This window comes from Arvicola amphibius, chromosome 14 (assembly GCF_903992535.2).
Source record: "Arvicola amphibius chromosome 14, mArvAmp1.2, whole genome shotgun sequence".
NCBI lineage: Eukaryota > Metazoa > Chordata > Mammalia > Rodentia > Cricetidae > Arvicola > Arvicola amphibius.
The window spans coordinates 61,221,789-61,243,462 of NC_052060.1; the positions used below are offsets into that span (position 1 = coordinate 61,221,789).

The 21,674-nt window shown below is 41.7% G+C and overlaps 1 protein-coding gene across 1 annotated transcript in view; it reads left to right on the forward strand.

The window, feature by feature from the left end:
• Negr1 (neuronal growth regulator 1) overlaps window positions 1-21,674 on the forward strand; it is a 674,664-nt gene that overhangs the window by 514,446 nt on the left and 138,544 nt on the right. The window contains exon 5 of the mRNA XM_038311658.1: window positions 20,564-20,684. Coding sequence (XP_038167586.1) covers window positions 20,564-20,684 — 121 coding nt within the window. The remainder of the gene's footprint in view (window positions 1-20,563; window positions 20,685-21,674) is intronic.

The following is a 21,674-nucleotide window of genomic DNA, read 5'->3' on the forward strand; positions in this document are numbered from 1 at the left end:
CTGTTGTCTCTCATCACAACAGAGAAGTAACTAAAACAAAAACTTAACAGACCATCAGCATGAAAGTCTCAAATGAGCTACCTTGGAGCTTTGTGGAAGGTCCTAGCTGGGCTTCCAAGCAATAGTGGGCTCTTAACTGAGGTGGAAAGAATATTTCTCAAGATGGCATTGGCTGTGCAGAGGTTGCCCTGTCAAATGCACCTGTGTCAAAGCACCACATTAGTCAGGACTGTGAGAATATATTGAGGAAATAAGGTTGGATGTGAATCTATCTTTCCAACAGAGGAAGCTTGGATGACTTAACCTCGTTAGTGTCTCATCTAAAGCTGAAAATAAGCAGCATGGGACACATGGGCTCCTGCCGAAATCTCGGTGGAGACATCCAATTTCTGAAATCTTGGTGGAGACCTCCAATTGCCACGCACCACGCCCCCGTGTCTGCGCTCTGTGCTCTTGAACCCTGTTACTGAGTTTCAGGCAAGGGGCTGGAGGTTAAAATACACAAACACATACAGACAGAGAGACAGAGACACGGGTCATCCTTGAATTCCCCAAGAATGCCCCCTTTGTTGTGTTCAGGGGCCGATTATATAGAGATAGCCACGTCCCAGCCAAACCCACCAGAAACCACTCTGCCATCAGGAACTCCTGAAGGTCTCGTGCTCAGAACAGCTGTAGGCACTCAGATCAGGGAATTACAAGAAATTCAGGATCTGGGGTCTCACTGCTCCCAACAGGCTCCTAAGTAAGAAAGTGCATTGTAGGAATTGAGTGCTGGGTCTGACATGTAATTAGTCACCAGTACTGCTGCTCAGCTGGGGCACAGTGAGTGCAAAGACAGTGTGTCGTGCTCGTGTGGAAATCTGTGCTAACCTCTCCCAAGCCCATAACTAGGGAATCTCTGAGTCCTCTTCTCCTTATTCATTTTCTTCCTTCTTCCTGCTTTTAGAGAAATATATGCATGGCAAATTCTGACCAACCATTGTGACATATTAGAGACAGCTTTCCTAGGGTCATCATTTCTAGGGTCATCACAGTAAGACTGTAATTGCATAACACATAGTATTGGAACAATTCAATATGACTTCAATAGGGAAAACCCTTTAGACTTTTATCCTATGACTGCTACATTGGAGTATATATAAATCCCATTGTCTAATACATACTGCATGGAGACAGTCATGACCCTATTGTCTACCTTGGTTAAATTAAGCACCCTTTAATTTTACTGAGTTTAATTAAATTATTTTTGCATATTTGGAGTTTTATTTTTATTTGAAATGATAGAGACATTTTTGTATTTCAACGGTAAATAGAATTTCATAAGACAAGCAAAATGACTGCCAGCTTAGAATAGGGAACTGTAGCTTTCTATAATGGATGTAATTGTACCTTGCAGAACAATGGGGAAAATCTTGGGTCTTTGAAGGAGGAAACCTGCTTCATTTATCCATAAATGGCCAAAAGTTCTAAGAATGTATGCCTCTCTTTGAATATACAGCAAGCAAACATGAACTCCAAGAGTGCACACATGCATCTGTTGCATAAGCGTGAGAGGCAGGACAGTGAGATATTGCTTACCAACAGGACACATGGGATTTACACACCACAGCCACGTGCACCCAAGTGAAGGTATGCTCTGAAAAGTCTAGCTTGCCATCATACTACAGGGGAGGAAATACATCACTCTTGTGTTCGCCATGCTATGAATGTCACACATGAATTTCTCCCTGCTTGTCACCTTCTCCCACACAAACCCTTGTATGGGTCTACATATCGGCTTCATTCAGTTCTCCCCTTTTCAAGCTACCAAAATATGGTCAGAAAACCAGTGACCTAAGGGCATGTAAAAGAGCACCATGTAGTCTGCCACTGAATGTGCTCCTTTCTGATACATGTTTTATAGCTTTTATTAATCTTTCCCCTGAGCAGCGTTCATCTATGAAAATAACCATTCTGCAAGTTAAAAAAATAGCTGACAGTATGATTACTCAAGATGGTGTGGACTTTTCATAAAACTGCATCAAAATGGACCCTAACTGTCTGAAAGATATTATTCGGTGATATTTCTTAGCAAATAGCCGTCCAGATCTACAGACTGGTATGGATTTCCTCTCATAACTGAAGCACTTGCTTTTGATGGCAGTGACTGTACTACTTCCTGTCAGTTGCTCAGTCTCTCATACAGTGATTAATCTTTGCCTGGTAGAGAGTCTTAACTTTCAAGAGTTTTTTTGTTTTGTTTTTGTTTTACTTGTCCCGTGGAATTCTATTTGCCCTCCCATTCAAGAACAATTCTATAATTTTGATGATTAAAAATAAAACTAAATGAATAAAAGTTGCTTAATATGGAAGTAGGGTGGGCTTACAGAATAATATCTGGATGACACTAATTAGAAATAAGAATGGTTTGTGTCCATACCTCTTTGTAAAACTACTTTCACATTTAACATCACCTTTGTTAAAGCCAATATCTTACTCAAAACTTACAGTAATACAATTCTACCATAATACCCACAGTCTAAGAATTACTATTCAAAAGAGCTTAAAAGATATAAAAATGAATCGCCAGTATTTGTCTAGCAGAATCATTATGACTATGTGAAAGCTGTTAAGAACACTTTAAAATTCCATCTTTACGATGATTCATCATTGAGTGTTTACACGTTTACTTAAAAAATTTTACCATTCTCTGATTTTATAGAATCATATGCCTTACAGTGTAAGAACCTAAAACCCTTGTCAGTTTTCAAGAATTAATCAGATACTATGAGACAGTCTAAATGTGTCAAATAAATAGAAGATGCTTTTTTTTTTCATTTTAAAAGCTCTGTGTCACTCCTGAGATCTGACCCATGGCTTCAATTAACACTAGTGACTCAGACAGTCTTAACACCAGGACAGACTTTTCATCCGGGCTCCAGACCTTTCTTCTACACGTGTGTTCATCTAATATTGATTCTGGTGTCTCAAGGCCATGTCAGACTCCATGCTGAAGCTGTGTCATGGAGGACCTAGTGTTCTGCAGTGATCCAGCGTGAGCACCCAACTGAAAACTCAGGAGTGATTATAACACCTGCAGCCTCCCTGCACCCTCACCCTGCCCCTACACACTCCGTTCCTTTTTCCTGTTCATTGACTCCTCTAAGCCCTCTCTCATGTTGCATACCTGTCCCTAGACCCTCCCCTGCTTCTTACGCTAAGCTTGTTGCTTCAGTGTTCCTGCTTCCAGCTCTGTACCAGCCTCCCCTCCAGGAGTAGTCCTGAGCTGCATCCAAAGGCCCATTTTATCTTCGCTGTTCTGCCGGTTTATTTTTTGCTGTCTGTGGGAGGTTGTTTCTTTTGTTCTGCCCCAGTGCATTGCCCATCCCTGCTTTCCTGATTAAGAGCAGCAGGAACTGGATACTCTCTCCTCATCTTTACTGCCTTCTGGCTTCCAGTGTCTTCTGTTCCCTTAACGCCTGCCTGGACTACCTGCTACAATTTCAGCCACACTTGTTCAGAGTCTCTTCCCTCTTCCATCCTTCAGGCTTTCTCTATGTTTTTATCATCTACTGCTTCTCAGGTTACATGATAGATCTAGCGTTTCTTTGCCAACTACTCGAACCAATCTGATTTTTTTCTTCTGCCAAGTCTTTTCTGCCTGACTTTAAAATCTTTAACTCAGCAGCAATGTTATTAGATTCTCTACCTCCATAGAATGTTCCCCTTGTAATAAGGATCCTCATTCTTTCTGATAGGGAAATAAAGACAAACTAGTGAATAAAAGTGCATTTGGATCTCAATAATCAAAATCCATCTTATAAGATTAAGTACAGACCCAACTGGAGACCACGATAATGTGGAGCTGGGAGGTAGAAGTTGTACCTGAGTGATGGATTTGGGAGAAAGGAACGAGGTAGCTACAAGACAATACAAGCCCTGTTTCCTGTTTATGTACCTAAGAAACTCCTGAATTCCCAGTCCTAGCTTTCCTTGTAAAGCCTCAACTTTAAAATAATGGGATGTTTTCACAGTGAGGTGACAATTTCCTAACCAACAGTCAGTGACAGGACTAACCCCGAGACAAGGAACAGTCTAAAGGGAGAAGACAGCTTCTAGTTCAGATTGGTTCTGAGCAAGCATACAGTAGGAAGGAAACATTCACTAGTAATGAGCAAGTTGACATAAGACAGACAAAAACTGGCCAGATACATGTAGAGGAACCCCAGATGCTGTGGGTTCCTCCCTTCCATGGATCTTTCAGAGATTTCAGAAATGCTGTTGTTTTAGTAAATCTTGCTATCTGCATTCTTCTGTTGTTAAGTTTTTTCTCAGAGCTCAAGAAGTGGAGACCTCAGTAGCAATGCCTTTAAGATCTGTGAAAAAAAGTCTCATGCTTCTAGCTTATCTCTTTTGTAATCTCCTCTTTCAGTTATCATAACAATTCAAAGCAAAATATAAACTGAAATGGTTATGAGGGAACTGAAGGATTTGCCCTTGGGGGACACAGAGTCACTGTGGCTCAAAGAACCTGGCCTTCAATCTGCAGACTTGGCTGAAAAAATACAATGACAACAGGATGATCCCAGTTCCTCTACCCACCAGGTGGCAGGTGCCAGGAAACTTCAACGCCAACCCTCAGTTGCCCACACATCAGAGTTAGGTGTGAATGGTGCCCACCACCACCCCCTGCTGTCTGTGTTCACAAACAGTTGGCCAGGACAATTTTGCCAGGCAGAGTCATTTGCCAAGCCACACACTGGGTCCACCTGCTGTTCACTTAAGGTCAGGCATGGCCCACAGGCCTGCTCAGGCCACTCCTGGACAAAATGACTCCATCTGTCCACTCATAAAATAGACACAAGCTGTCAGAAGATAGCGTGGAAATCCTATGGGGAGCACACACTGCTGTGCTCAGAGCTGTTTGGACAGGCAAACAGCTATAGGACTGCCTCACGCGACACCTGCAACAACAGCTTTTAATTGCCCATGATTTCAGTGGAGGTGTGCATGGTTCCACACCTCCCTCCTCCATGTGGAAACATTGAGGTACCCAGTCTTGAGCACATCGTGTGAAAGAAACGACAGCTGCACTGAGTCAATACACGTGATGACTATGTCATATTCAAAAGACATCATTTTGTCGCAAATATCCCAACCTCTGCTTCCTGGATTCATCCTAGCATGTCTTCTGTGATGGCCCGAGTCTTGGAGGGGTTTTTTTTTTAGTACCCTACCACCACTTACTGTCAGCATGTTGGCTAGTTAGAGTTTCTGCATCAACCCCACCCACCACAGTGAGAAGCCTCTCTGATGAAGGCTGGATGCAGCACTAATACAAGTATAGTAACATACAAACACGCATTTAGCCATCTGGTGAAACTAAATGAATAATCAAAGAATGTTTTTGTTTTGCCAGATACCTTCCTTGTTCCATCTTACCACAGACATAGCTTCCCAGAGTCAAAATAACCCTAGAAAATCCTTCCTTAAGTCAGTAGAATGAATCCCACAAACCCCATAATCCGTTCATCAGTGTGCTTTGTATGGCGAGTATGTATGGATTCCAGCAGCAAGACCTGTTCTGTGTAATGACATTCGGCAATGTCCAATAACGAGGACTTAAACCCAACCTCAGAGGTGATAATGCATTTAAGGAGACAATTGCTCTAATTTTTAATAATCATACTGCAGTGATATGCTACAGTAATGATTATAATTCTGGGATATAATTTCTATAAGTTATCTAAAATGTTTTATTATTAGGGGTACTATAAAAAAACCTTATATCAGTTCAATGCATAGGTCAGTAAGCATCAGGTGATTCTATAAATGGTTTTGGTCTTAAAGGTATGAGAAAGGCAGCCTAGCAACTCACGCCTATCCTATGTGACACCGCTATACCCAGTGGTAGCAGTTGGTAGGCCTTGATAACCATGTGTCTACATGCACACTTGTGTGTACATGTGAACATTTATGTGTAGCTTGCATGCACACTCACATATGTATATGACTATTCTACGTGTGACCTGCAAGCACACTTCACATGTATCACAACCAGCCCAACATAGACTGTTTTGGATTCTTAGGAAGGTGACGTCTGACCTCTATCAAACCAGCAAGTGCTTGTTTGATTCGGTGGTTGGGAGCACACAGGTGACTGAACTTTTACAGGATGTTGGTACCCGTTACATGCTATGATTGCTTTTTGTACACTCTCATCTGCTTCCACGCGTCTTTAGGGTGTATCTCATCATTCTTGTGTTGTGGAGGAAAGAGATAAAGTTCCAAAATATTGAAATACTTGGGGCCATTAAGATGCCTCAACAGGTAGGACCCTCACAACCAAGCCAAAAGGCCCGAGTCTAATCACCAGGATGCATGCACTGGACAGAGAAAATAAGTTCCTGCAGGTGGTCTTCAGACCTCCACTTGAGTGTGCACCTGTGTGCATACGCATGTGCACACACATACACTATAAAATGACATGATTGCCTGTGTCTAATTCCTTCCTATGTCCTAAGCTGGCCTTTTTTATTTATTTTATTTTATTTTTATTGAGCTCTACATTTTTCTCTGCTCCCCTCCCTGCTTCTCCCCTCCCTTCAATCCTCTCCCATGGTCCCCATGCTCCCAATTTACTCGGCAGATCTTGTCTTTTCTATGTCCCATGTAGATTAGATCTATGTAAGTCTCTCTTAGGCTCCTCATTGTTGTCTAGGTTCTCTGGGATTGTGATTTGTAGGCTGATTTTCTTTGCTTTATGTTTAAAACCTACTTATGATTGAGTACATGTGATAATTGTCTTTTTGTGTCTGGGTTACTTCACTCAAAATAATGTTTTCTGGCTCCATCAATTTGCCTGCAAAATTCAAGATGTCATTATTTTTTCTGCTGCGTAGTACTCCATTGTGTAAGTGTACCACATTTTCCTTATCCGTTCTTCTGTCGAAGGGCATTTAGGTTGTTTCCAGTTTCTGTCTATGACAAACAATACTGCTATGAACATAATTGAGCATATGTCCTTGTGGCACAATTGAGCAGCATCCTTTGGGTATATACCCAAAAGTGGTATTGCTGAGTCTTGAGAAAATGAGGTTGTTTCCTAAATTTTCTGAGAAATCACCACACTGATATCCAAAGGGGCTGTACTAGCTTGCATTCCCACCACTAAGCTGGCGTTCTAATGGACTTATTTTTAAAACAAAGCTCCTAATTGATATACTATATAGATATCAATATGTGTGATTTTTCAGATAAAAATCTCCTTGTTAATTCTGGCATTATTTCCTGTCTCTTACATGTGCTTCTGCACAGTAACGTTAATTACTGCCTGACTCAAACGCAGCCATCTGGAAGAAAGAAACAGACTCACCTGAGGGAAGGCACAGTCACACTCACTTGTTAGTTTTGGCCAGAGTTCTCTTCCTATGTAACTGGGCTCTGTCGTAAGAAAGTCTTACGGCAATCCTCATTAAGAAGAGCATGTCCTGGATGCCCACTGGTCTCATGCTCTGCACTAAACTGCAAGGACAGAAAATGAATCTGCGTTGGCTTCTGTTCTGCTTTGTCATATGCACAATTTTGCAAGGAAAAAAGATCCCATCTGATTTCTAGAAATGTATTGTGCCAGATGGAAAGAGAGTTCTTATCGATAGAAATGAACTATTCTTGGAGTTTAACAAATGGGAGGATTGTTTAATTGCTTATCTTTGTGTTTGGAATATAAATAGCTAATCTCACAAAACGTTACACGTCTGATCTCAGGCTTTCTACTGAAATAGTGTAAGACTATGATATTTTAAATAATTGAGAAAAATGATATTTAATATTGTGAAATGAGTTTCTCTGGTAATGGAATGTTCTGGAAACTGAAAATGTGGCTTGATGAAGTTTGGCAAAAGCAAAAATATGTGGACACTGCTTTGGCATTTGTAATTAATTTCACACAAATATTTGCCTAATCAGACAATGTGGTTAATGGCTGAGGTGAAATTGGAAGTCACCAACACTGAGTGCTGGTGTAAAAGCTAATAAATTCAGTTCATAATCATTATGTACATGCTTGCTGTAATAACTTACTGTCCATACCAAATCTTTATAAGCATTGTAATTAAATATAAAATGCACATTAGAATTATTATGAGTAATTAGGGCAACATAACAAGTATGCACGGAAGTCCCAAAGCTCATTAAAAACGCTAAAGACAAAAGCTGCTCTACCCAACATTCCTGCTTATTCTGTATAGGTAAGTCAGCGCTGGGTAATCTGAATTTTCTTTTCTTATGAATTATGTATTTGGACACTTAGTTCAGTTACCAAATACAGGTTTATTTACATTCTGGAAGAAATAGAAGACATGTGTGGGCATTTGTGCACACGCACATGCAAGCAAGTGTGTACACACGCACACACACATGCACACACATGCACACACACACACACATGCACACACACTCTACATGGGATCACAGTAAAATGTATTATCTGATATCATGGCCCGCTCACCTCATAGGATTCCTCAGTATGACGAATATAAAATTAGAGCCTGGGGATATGGTTCAGCAGTTACCAGCTCCTTCTGCAGGAGACTGGAGATAAGTTCTGGACTAGATGGCTCATAACCACCTGAAATTCCAGCTTATGGTGGTCATTGCCTTCTTCTGACTTCCATGGGCACCCACACACACATGTGCACAAACACAGAAAGACACACATGCACAATCTTTACAATAAAATAATTCTTCAGGAAAATAATGTAAAGCCACCTTGGGCCACTAGGCTATGGGCATACCACAGGGCACACTGAAAAGTATTTGTAGATGAAGTTTGCTGTGAGCATCATCGAACCAGACCTCATTGTCTGCAACATAGTCACACGTCTCTCCCACTGTAAACTTCACATTAAAATACTGTGAACTCGAATCCAGACAGAACACCTACATTGGGGACATAAATAGAATGTCAAGGGCAGGGCATCATGGCTCACCCTGCTTCAAGATCCTCTACCTGGACTCTTGGATAAGCGAACATGTTGCTTCTAATACTCTCATTATACACAGATAGGGCTTAAACCCCACCTTTCTGTTTGCACATGAAGTAGATTCCACAAATTCAAATACAATTCAGATTCAGTTAATAAAAGAACTTTTTGGTCAAAATAAACTTTAGATCTCTAACAAGCATATCCATTTATTTAATTGCAATACTGCTCCCTGTGTCTATAATATGCACTGTCAGGAAAAGCTTTAGCTTTAGATGAAATTATAGGCTAATAATAAAAAAGGAATTCCATTTCTAGATCTTTACTAGTTAAACATCTTTGGGAAATGTACATTATTAGAAAATGGCATTGTTATGCGTATTAAAGCATACAGTAAAGTACCTTTGATTATTATTTTACTCGCTGAACACAGCCTATAGTAATCAGAACTCCTCTGGGAACTGGGCTATATATTGAGTTGAAAAGATCTGGAAAGGGGGTTGGCAAAGTCGACCAAACCATAAAGCCACATGCTAATCAAGCCTGACCACCTGAGTTCAAGAATCCACATGGAAGGAAAAGGATTGGCTCTTTTAAGTCATCTGTGACCTCCACAGACAGTGTAAGGGTCATACGACATACCGTCTGTGATGTCTGTCTACATACAGGCACACACACACACACACACACATACACACACAGTTTATAAAGGTCATACTATATACTGTGTGTAGTGTCTACATACAGGCACACACACACACACTTTGTAAAGGTCATACTACATACTCTGTGTGGGGTCTACATACAGGCACACACACACTTTGTAAAGATCATACTACATACTGTGTGTGGTGTCTACATACAGGCACACACTTGCATGTACACACACACCACACACACACACACTTAAATGTAAAATAATTTTGAAAAGGGAGGTTCTGGAGAGGGTGAATTATAAAAAGGAGCCAGAGTGGCAGGCTTCCCTTCATCGCTCACTTACTCAGCAAACACCTACAGTGTCTACAGTGTTCCTGACACTTTGTGGACTTGAATGACCCCACAGCTATCGCCCACACCAGGAAGTCCCTCATCCCATTAGCACCTCCAGCTTCACTATGGTCGCCATGGCTTTAGTCCTTGGCCACAGAGGAATTAAGTGAGGAGAAGAAAGCAATAAGAATAAGCAAAATAAACTTGGAGTTACTGGAAAACATGAGGAAATGAAAGTCTGTTTACGTTGCAAGTGCAATCCACATGATCTCATGGCGCTGAAGATGCCCCATGTTGGGTCTCATCAGTGTCTGCCCAGGACCTCAGGAGCTCTTCCTCACCATCCCTGCTTCCCAAACCACACACCCATTGTCGTTCCTGACACCACGGCCAGGCTGTTCTCCATGTGCATCTTCACATACATATTTTCCACTCTGAACTACTCCGGAGTCCACTATTTCTTTTACATATTTCACCGTAACAGAAAAACAAAACAAACTCTGAGGGCAGATGCACACATCTCTTTGCCTTTGGTGTAGAAGAGACACTGAACACGAGTGCCTTTGGAAATCTCTACCTAAAGAAAATAGTCTGCATAATTTCTTGGCAAATATCGCCAGCACACCCACACACACACACACACAAACACACACAAACATGTAGGAGTTGTTCCCCGTCCAGCTCCACAGATGATGACTTGGTCATGCTACTAATGTGTTAGCTACAGCATTGCAGCAACAGAGCACAGACACCAGAGTGACAGGAAGATTCTGGTTATTATCTGCCACTAAAGTCACATTTCTGTGGCCATGACTGACTAAAGATCATCTCTCCCCACATGGTTGTCTGTGATTCTTTTCCTCTTGAAACATATCAGTGGGAACCATATAAAAACCAAAGTGCAAGAATTTTCTAGACTTTTGCTACCTGGGTGTGGTGTTCTAACATCCCCGTTGATAGTCTTCCATACAATAGCATGTAAGAAACAATAATAAGAGTCTAATGTCAGGTGTTTTATTTTAAATCCTTTGATTCATGTCATTCCTAAGTGCTATGCTCAATATGTTAAATTATATATATATGTGTGTGTGTGTGTGTGTGTGTGCATGTGTAAAGAGATCAAAATGTAAGACATTATTGTACAGTAAGACTTACTAAAATGTGAACATTGCATTGGTCCTTCCCAAGGCACACAATGACAGAGAATTTGGGAAAGGGTGGGTTTTTGTTTGTTTTGTCTAACACTAGATGCTTATTTAAGCACACAATGTAGCAGGAATATTTGTCGAAGGCATGAGGACTGCCCTTAGGATGTCTTCCACTTAGATACTTACAGCTATCATGAAAGCTAACACTATTGTTTTTATTTAAAACTTTGACACAAAGTTTGTGTCTGTGAACTGGACTCAGTATGCTAACCGCTCCACCATTTCCATCTCCCTCCCCAGTTACATTGTTTCAGCCTGAGTTGCTGGCTTCTGCTTGGCCCTCATACTTTCAACCTTGTTGTTGTGTCTACACACTGTTCTCAGCACAGCACACCCAGGTTTTCTGTTAACGCGTGTAAAATCCTCCATCCCTGCAGAGCACCATCTTCTTCGTGAGCTCATGACATTGTTCTGTTATTCGGAACTCGGGTTCAGTTCACAGAGACCTGTAATGCCCCAGTGCTGTGCTGCCCACTGTCCCCATGGCCACACTGTGTCATTTTTCTTGCACCATCTCTGAGGTCATTTAAACTATGATATTTGAGAAGCCCCTTTCAAGGCCTTTATTCTTGACACCCCTCATTCTGGAATGTCCATTGTTTGTGTCTCTGCATGGTGGCCTTCTTCCTCATTCCTTGTAACCTCTGCCCTTTAAAGACCATCACCCTCATATGTAATAAGAACACCAATAACCTCTACCCATGACTTCTTCTGACTAAGAAGTCACTCCCAAAACAAATAATCAATGCATCACAGTCGTTAGTAGTTATTACCCCTTGTTAGAACATGTAGTCCACAGAAAAAGACCCTTCATTCAATCCCAGGTCCTTATAGCAATGGTTGAAATCAGGACCTTGAATAATCCTAATATATCATGATCGTTGTATGATTTTTTTTTTAAAAAGTAGCCACTCAGTTCTCTATTCTATAAAATGCTTGCTATGTTGATGTCGGCCAGGAAGGTGTCCTAACTCAGTCCTCAGGCCTGCGAAGAGCATTTCTTTGCCACTGCCCTTCTGTGCCTAAAACAGTTGTATTTTAAACACAAGAATTGAGTCTCTCAGAGCTTAACAATGTTTTCTGAGGGTAACAGTGAACTGGTCACAGACAGACTGTCGAGCAAGCTTTTCAGAGCTGGAACAGCGAACAAAGGACCTGGGGATTTGCAGTGGGGGTGCAGAATAAGACTGAGATCAGGGAGAGGGTGTCAGCTGTATTACACAGATCCTTGCGAGAAGCAGCGCCTGGGCACTTCCCGGCAGCTTATTTATGTGTTGTTCTTGCTGACATGGGGTTTCTTTTTGTCAGTCAGACTTTTTCTTTCTTGACACACTCTTCAGTTGTCAAATTACTCTGCAGTCAGGCGGTTTTTGTCATGCCATGTTTCTATTTAATCACTGTAGGAAGAGTGTTTTTTTTTTCCTTGTAAAATATTCCTAGTCTCAAATAAACTCACCTCTTTTGAAAATTCTAGTGTTCTTACCCACCATCCTCCCGCATCTTCTGGTTTCCTGTGACTCAGTATTTATGGGTGACATACCTCCTCCTTGTCTTCTGTTTTCTCATTCCTCCCTAAGTTTATTCTCATTTGCTTCTCTTCCGATATGGGCAGAACAGCAAACATGTGATCTTTGAGATGAGAATAAAAAACTCTTTCTCTGTTCTACAGCTGATCCCACTTCCTACTAGATTCTTGTCTGTGGGTTCATGACAAGCCTGTGCACCCTTCTGTACCTTTGCTCTCCAAACCCGTGGAAACACCACAAGACAGCTTCCCCAAGAAGACAGAGATGAGCTGATGGACAGTTTACCCCTCAACATACAGGAGCCAATGTGGTTCTGGTTAACAGGATCCTTTTCTTCCTAGGGCCAGATTCGTTGTCACTGTGGAGTTGACCTTGAGTTCATGCCTGCAATGTTCATGGTTCAATGTTCTGGATTCCTGCACGTGTGAGTGGTAGCTACCACCAACAACCATGTCAACACCCACTTAATGGACTGTGATCTTTCAAAGCAGGAGCCAGAGATCTCCCCTCCCCAGAGTGACTTTTCATTAGGTGTCTGATCACAGAACTGAGGAAAGTAACCAAATACCCTCAGGAACTGGTGTCTATTGTGGAGGGAGATGTTCTTCATGGGGCACATTTTCTGTAATCTTGTTAGATTTCTATTCTCTTTCCTCAGGCATCTGATGTAGAGGGCAGAAGGGAGAAATAAATAGTTTACAACCCCTTCCTATGATATAAATTGCATTTTTCTTTAATTTCTCTTTTTCTTTCTAGACACTCAAAGGGTTTTTTTCTTTTCTTGTAAGACTGAGTGTGGAAGGGGATTCTTTAGAATGCATTAGCAGTATGAATTATTCATTTCTCAGAATTAAACAATTTAATAACTGAATTTTAATCAACTTCTTAATGTTCTATTTTAAGATTATTGAAGGCCACAGCAACCAGAGGAAATAATAAAGCATTCAGTCAGCTAAGAAACTGATTCTGTCCTTATTCTACGAGGGCAGAAACCACTCCAGCCTGCAGTTCCATCACTGATATTTTGTGTTTGCAGTTTTGGGTAAAGCTGGGGTCAGACGGAAAATGATCCCATGAGGAGCTGAAAGGAGAGCTGAAAGGAGTCCATTTATCACCAATATTACTGGTGTCGTTGTTCAGACTGATAACAAGAAAGAATCTTAGATATGTGAAATCCAGACCAACCTCATTTTGAAACTGATACTGGTCTTTCATTAAAAATATTGTGTTATTTAGAACAATAAGCAGAATTTTTTATAACACTTTTGTTCATTCGTAGGCATTCCATGTTTTACCCCCAAATCCTCAGAGATTTCTGCTTTCCATAGTGTCCTTTTGACTGAGTGTCCTGATCCTCTGCTCTTCAAATCTTTTCACCTCCTCTTCCACAATGCTCCCCAAAGCTTACGTGTAGGGGTTTTGTTGTAAATGTATTAATTAGGGCCATACTTTTAACCTGTGGAAAATAAAGTGACCTCATCAAATATTTAGCTGAATCAATGCATTGATTTTGAAATGCCCAAGCAAAGGATTCCACAGCTCTGTGCATGTTTTTATGAATGGTGTACTTTAGAGCTACATGCATTTTTCGTGTTCTGTCTCGTTCTGAAGCCAAATCTCTTATTCCTTGGCCAAACAAATGTAAGGCAAAGTCTACCCTATCTGACTGCTAAGTAGACCAACTGCTAAAAAAGAAGATGCATATGGATTTCTGGTAGAGTAAGAAATGATATCCTAGACCACCTTCCAGTTGAGTTAATTGGTGGCTTCTAGTATAAGAAAACCTTTACAAATCAGCTCTGCTTCCTGTCTGTATCTTGACACAGTGCATTCTCAGTAAGAGAGTGTGGCCATGTTTCTTGTTCCCCTGAGATAAATCCTGCTTTGGGTGTTTTTTATTTACTTCTAACTCAGTGCAAACCACTCAGCTAAACTCTTCAGAGGTGGTCGTGTAATGCTGCAGTTTGGGGAAGTGGGTAGCTCTTATTTTATAAATGAAGAAACTAAGCTTTAGAAGCATTTAATTTAATGAGGCCACATACATCTGCAAGTGGAGGTTTCTTGTCACGTACTTCACCAGTGTCTGTAAGTTTAATCTCTTAGAAAGCTGAAGATGAATGCTGACCAGAGGTTGAATATAATGCTAAAGTCCTCAGATCATGCAGCTAAAGATTCAGCTGTATCTTGATCTGATTTTTGTCACCATTATGATGATATGAATTCTTTACAACCTTTACCCATCAGCAATAACATGCTTAGTTCTTGGCTCCCCTTGATGTTAAATTTGTTTATAAACCAAAAATGCATTTTCTTTTGAAGTTTCCTGATCCGTCTCTTTCCTCTGTGGATCAATAGACACTGAAATATTGTTGGTATTTGTGCACTGAGACTCTGCTGTCTTCAGAGAAAATATTTTCAATTATTATTCTCCTTGTCTGTGATAAGTGATATAGCAAAGGGCTATGGTACGGCTATGTGTTAAACTACATTTCCAATTGCCCAAACCTTCGGCAAGAATTCCACAACTGTGTGCATGCATACACATGCGTGTGTGCGTGCGCGCACACACACACACACACACACACACACACACACACGGGGAGGGGGATTGAACATGTCTTCTATGCAGTGATTTCTGAAGACTTTGTTTTCAAAGACTGCCTTATTTTGATTCATTAATTCTGGAATCCAAGTCAAAGGCATTATTGTTCTCCTGTCTACATAGCTTCTGTCAGAATGATACTTCCTGGTGTCCTATTCTTTGGTGAACCTGCACTTCCCATTCCTCCTTGGGCATGCTTCCTTGTTGCAGTTATTTAAGACTCCGCCTTTACCACTGTTCATCATTCTGAGGTATGTGGAGAGTTGGCAGCATTTGGGCACTGAGTCTCCCAAGTTGCATTTCAGCTACCTTGGCTTAGGAAGTCTACTGAAGTGATGATTTGGCATGCATGTGTTTTTGATGGCAAGGCTATAAGTAGCCGGGTCACCAATTGAGGATGGCAAAAGACAAGGAGGCCTTTGGGCTGTTGTCACGCCACTAGGCAAATGAGTCTGATTAGGCTTTTGGGTGCCAAGTAGAGCATTTCTGCTTTCTGCACCTGCACAGCCTGGAGTTTTGATGAAGAACCTTTCATTATCGTCTTTTTGAAGTGACTGGCTCCACAACACAAGGAATTAACCCCACAGAGACAATGAAAAGGAAAGACTCCTCTTTGTGGAACATGTAATCATACAAGTGTTGAACGGCCCCTGGTTGACTTTTGTGCTGGCTTTCCCAGCATCTGCTCTTAGCGCGTACCTAACATCTGTCTGATGAAATTGTTCTGAAATCAGTTGTTTTTCTCTGCGCTTCTGTTCCAGCTTACAGGCAAGGAAGACTTGGCAAAGAGCATTGTGCTCCAATGTGCCTAATGCAGTCACAAGGAACACCATTGTACCCATAACATTTGAGGGCTTAAGCACTGGCTTTCTTTGACACTTTAGGGTCTTAGAAATGTTACATTTGAATGGGTCCAAAGAGTTTCTGTGAAAAAAGGAATGGTTTTCAAACACAAGCACTTGACAATACGTGTGTCCCCTCTTTAGACACTGTATTCGTGGCTGGCACAGAAAGAAACTCACAGAATGGTCACCCCATTTAATCATTCTCCAGGGAAGAGACAAATCCATTTTCTTAAAGTTAGAACGTTTTTGTATAGAATTTCTATTTTGGGCAAGTTGGCCCAACATATTTATGATTTCAGCTGTTACAGGTTCAGTTGGAAATTTAATTGGGCATAAGGTTTGTCGAGCAAGTGGGTAACCCTACCTCCTCAACGCAAATAGTTGCAACTTCTTCTTTACTCAAAGTCATAAAAGGCCACATGGCTCCTAAGCACATCGAAGCCAATTCTGCTACAACTTATGGTTCCAGTGACCCATGGCATGGTATAGGTCCGACAGGCCAGAATATGTCCTAAAAAATAAGAAGCCCACAAGTATCCCATACAAGTCCTTCTGGAATGCTATGACCATTGTACTTGTGTTGCCAGTGGGACTTCCAAGAAACACTGTGGGGATGAATCCTTCTTGGCTTCCCCAGAAATTTCTGGGGTCTAAACAAACTACTGGGGTTAGAAGCATTGTGAACCTAGAATTTCCCTAGATCATCTAGCTGCTACTGAACAACTAGTTAGGTCCACCTATGGCCAATGATCTAGTTAATTGTTTTTTACAAATTCTACCTTCTCTATGGCTTTCTTGTCATTCTGAGGCATTTCAGGGCAGCTCCTGACAAGTCTGCCTGTTCTGTTCCTTTCCCTTGGCTTGCTGTTCCAGCCAGCAGCCCATGACTCTGCATGGATCTAAGCAAATGCCACTCTTCTGCTCAAACATCTGCCAAGGCTCGTCTCCATAGCACAGCATCCAAAGCTGCTATGCTGGTCTTTCACATGCTTCAAGACCCAGCTCACAGAAGCATGCACACTGTGTCCTCTCAAACATCCCATGGAAGTCATTGACCATCCTCTGGGCTTTGAGGAGACAATCCCAACTCTTATACCTGTTTCACTTACGTGTAGACCCCACTCATGGCTACTTTTCCCAAAGTTTGATTCTCCACTCAACTCCTCCCACACAAGTAATGATCCTTATAAAAGAGCTTCCTTCAAACTGCTTTCACGTGCATTGGAGTTTGTGTCCAGCTGTACAAGGGGACTTTTATCATTTATTGTTTTAAGAAGTTTTAATTTAATTTAATACTGATGGGAAAATGAATAATTAGGTGAATCATGTTCCCCACAAAGTCTTTGCAAAAGATGCACAATAGCATTAAAACGTAATATGAATTTTCATTTTCCTAAGAAAAATCAGTAGAGACTTAATTTACTTTATAGCTGTAGACACAAAGCAAAATGCCGATGAGAAGCTCTCTACACATGTAGGACCCCACAGCCCTCAGTTCTGAGTCTCTCAACCACACAGTAAGTACTTGAGACATTTTCTAATGTGTATTTCTATTAATTATTGATGCATTTTTGTGCCATGGTGAGTGTCTTTGCAGAGATGTCTACATAATCCAAGATAGGGTACTGTCTCTTTAACATTGACTGTCAAGCACCCAGTGCCCAGCCATCTGCACACTGGACTGTATAAAAACCTTTTAATGGTGAATTAGGTTCTTATTTTGGTTCATTACGCCTGGGTTTTCAGGCAATGTTTGGGATTTCATGCATTTGTTTGTAATGAGTCATGGCCCCCTTGACAAATGGGAGACTAATTTCCCTAACCCTACCATTAGCAGAAGCTTCTGACCACTTCTGAATATGGTGTTTTTGTCTTCAATGATAGTTGGAGATCATAAGAGACTATAGCCTGTTATCATGATGACGAGAGGCTCAGAAAAGCAGCTCGGCAAGATGCCTTACCTCCACGTCTCTCAAGCAGGCAGGCATGGAGCTCCTGATGCTGTGGTAGGGGCCTCATTTGTCTTCAGCTGCGTTCTCCAGGGCAGCACGCGTCTCTACTCAAAATAAAAGTAACGGATTATTGAATTGCTCCTTATATTGTATGTCTGCCTCTACATGTACATTCATATCTTTAATTACATGCACACATATATTATTTCATATTATTTTCTCATTCAAACATTTCTGATATATATTCTTTCATTATTTTCACTGTTATTAAAGCAATTAAAATTATTACCTTACATTTTTTCCCTTAGAGTATAACTTAAACTTTACTATTGAGAATAAAATTACTGCAGATAATAGAGGTGTTATTCTTTCAAAATTAAGTACCAGAGACAGAAAATGGTGAATTTAGCAGATATTTTTAAAGGATAGACAATATTCTCTTGTAAGAGTGCTTACTGTTTCCATAGTCACAAGATTCTGGAATCAAACATTAAAGTCTCCAGAGTTTATTGCTTTCTACAGAAACCTCAAATGTATCGCTAGTACACACTTACCCAGGACATACTTTTAAGTTACTTGTACATCAAGTTTCTAGTTGTAGGGCCTCCTCTGTGTGGTGTCATCTAGAATCTGTTACATCCAAACCTTGCAAATACTCATGAAAAAATATTTTCATTCAGCTCTTAAGATCCCCCTAAGCCTATTCTTCCTCATCATTTCCATCATACTGCGTGGATATCCCCTTCTGCCTGACTTTCCCATCATACCGCATGCATATCCCCTTCTGCCCGACTGTCATCATACTGCGTGGATATCCTCTTCTTCCTGACCGTTCCCATCATACCAAGCAGCTATCCTGGAAAATCTTCCAGTGTCCTGAGCCAATCACCCCTGCCTCCTGTTGTCTTCACATCTTATTTCCTTCTGTCAAGAAGTTCTGTTGGCCCCAACTTCTCGATGGAACCCAGCAAATTTGTACCAAACTATTTCCCCATCCTCGTGTGTCAGCACAGCGCGCCCCTCCCCCACAGCCTTCCCCAGAGCTTCCCTTCTCATCTCTTCTGACCTCAGACAGGCCCTTCCTTTGCACAGCATCCCATGACCCTTGTGAGGCACAAGTCAGGTGATATCCCTGTATTGCAGTGCGCCATTCCTTTAGATCCCTGTAGGGTCCTTCCTGGCCTCCATCCTGCACCCATTTTAACCCTATCTCCTCTCTGTTCACCGAGATGAGAATTACTGTGGCTTCAGGGTCTCACGGCTTAGCGATTCTCTTTACCTGGGAGGCTTCCTTCAGATATCCACAAAGCTAGCACACACATCTACTGTCAAGATCCTTCCTTCTCGGGGAGGACTTGCAGTTTCTGCAATCACACACACACCAGAAAGAGCACCTGAGATGCCTACGTGAAACTGCGCTGCCCTCCTTGATATCTTTTTGGTGATGCTGCTGTGAACTCGGGGCCCACGAATGCTAGCATGTGTGCTACCAATGCACAACACACACCACAGTCCATTGGCCAATTCCTAACACTGCGCATTTTATCTAAGCCGTTTAGCTACGACATTTAATCTTTGTAATCTCGTTCTGACCCACCCACCCTATGACTCATGCTTAGTTGTGTGAAGAATTTGACTTTGTCGCTCTTTGAGAACTGTCTGCCACATGTTGAAGGCTCAATAACCATTCAGCGACTAAAGTCTCTGGTTTGAGAAAAATTCCAATAAATCACTCAGTGAAGAGAAAGTTGTTTTAGCCAGAGCCACAGTGAGGAGTAGGGAGGACACAGCATCCAAAACGGACTCCAGAGCTTTGGAAATGGAGAGTATCGGGATACACAAGACAACATCACGTCGCTCATCACGAAAGTCACCATGGTCGACTTCAAATTGAGCATGGAAGTAGCTGTTTCACCCTCATTCAGTGTTTAATGTCTCTGCACTTAGGTTTTCATGTAGGTAAAATGGGAATAATGTCATCCAAGCTCAGAGAGTTATGTGAGGAAATCAAGAACCTGCAGCAGCTGGCAAGTGCCAGCTGCCTGTGATTGTTCAATAAAGGAGGATTAGATGGAGTGCAGTTTGACCGGGATACAGATGAGGTGGTCGTCTCACTGTGCTACTTTTCCAATAGAAACCCAGCCAAAATGTATTGCATTTACTCTGTACTCCCCGAGAACATTCATCTATTGTCCAGCTTAAAAAATGGAGCCGAAAAGGACTAGTCTGGTGTTTGAAGCATAAAACACAGGGGCTGGTATGCACTGGACTGCCAGGCATGAGATTGTTTTGAATACAGAAGGCGTAGAATCGTGCGCATTCATGTGTGCGTGTGCGTGTGTGCATACGTGCGTGCGTGCGTGCGTGTGTGTGTGTGTGTGTGTGTGTGTGTGCGTGCGTGTGTGTGTGTCTGTGCCATCTCTGCCGAAGATTACTTCTCTTTACCCACCAAGGTGTTTTTGTTTCTTTTTCAGTTGCGCCTACGATTCAGGAAATCAAGTCTGGCACCGTGACCCCCGGACGCAGTGGATTGATAAGATGCGAGGGTGCAGGTGTGCCACCGCCAGCCTTCGAATGGTACAAAGGAGAGAAGAAGTAAGGGCCTTGTGAGCATCACTGTGTTTCAAGCACTTTGTGCTAATGTTTGTGTGCCAATACTAACTCTCAGCAATTTCTGCAACTTGCTTGAATGAACCTCAGCATCCCCTATGGGCAAGCAGGATGGAGGGCCCTCACGGGGGCTGAGGAACTAATAGCTTTCCAGGAGAAACGTCCACATTGCCTCTTGTGATCTCAGAGATGCTTGCAGATGTCCCACTGCTGATACCTCTCCCTGATCTGTCTCTCTCTTCCTAGAAACCATGTTTACTTGAGAGGCAACATGCCTCTCAAGGGCCTGGGCATGGATTACACAAGGACACTTCAAAAGCAATAGGGGTTGCAGTCTGTACTCTGCTTCCTTAATAAGTCTTATTCCTACCTTATTCCACCACGTGAAAGTTTAATGTTTTGTTTTATAGGCTTGTGTGTTAATATTCTCTCGTTGTCAGGCCTGTAGAGGAGAAGTCGTGCATGCAGACAGAGAGCTAAGCAAGGGGTTTAATACCATTCTTTAACTTCTGCTTGGTATGGCTGTGCCCTCGGGATGTCCCAGAAATCTTGGCAAGAGCTATTGAGCAAGGAAATATATGAGCCAAGAGATTTCACTTTATTTCCCAGTAGTAGATACACTCAAACCTCTTCAGTAGCTCTTACCAAGCCAGAAGTGAAGACAGTGGTGGGTTAACTGAAGGCTACAATATGAGAGGGGGTGTGTATTATCTCTATAGATTTTTATTTTCCTCCAAATCTAAAGAATATAACCAAGAAAAATGGTAAGTGGAACTTTGTGAAGCTGCCATTTTTAAGTCTAAATATTAAACTAAATACTCTCTGCCATTCTATTGAAGCACTGTGTGTGGGATTTACACACGCAGATCACAATCATAACTACTCAGCTGACATCTGTAAAGGAAATGCGTGAAACCACGCAAGAACATGCATATGGTCACAGTGAATGAGCATGAGTGTGACGCAAACAGTTGT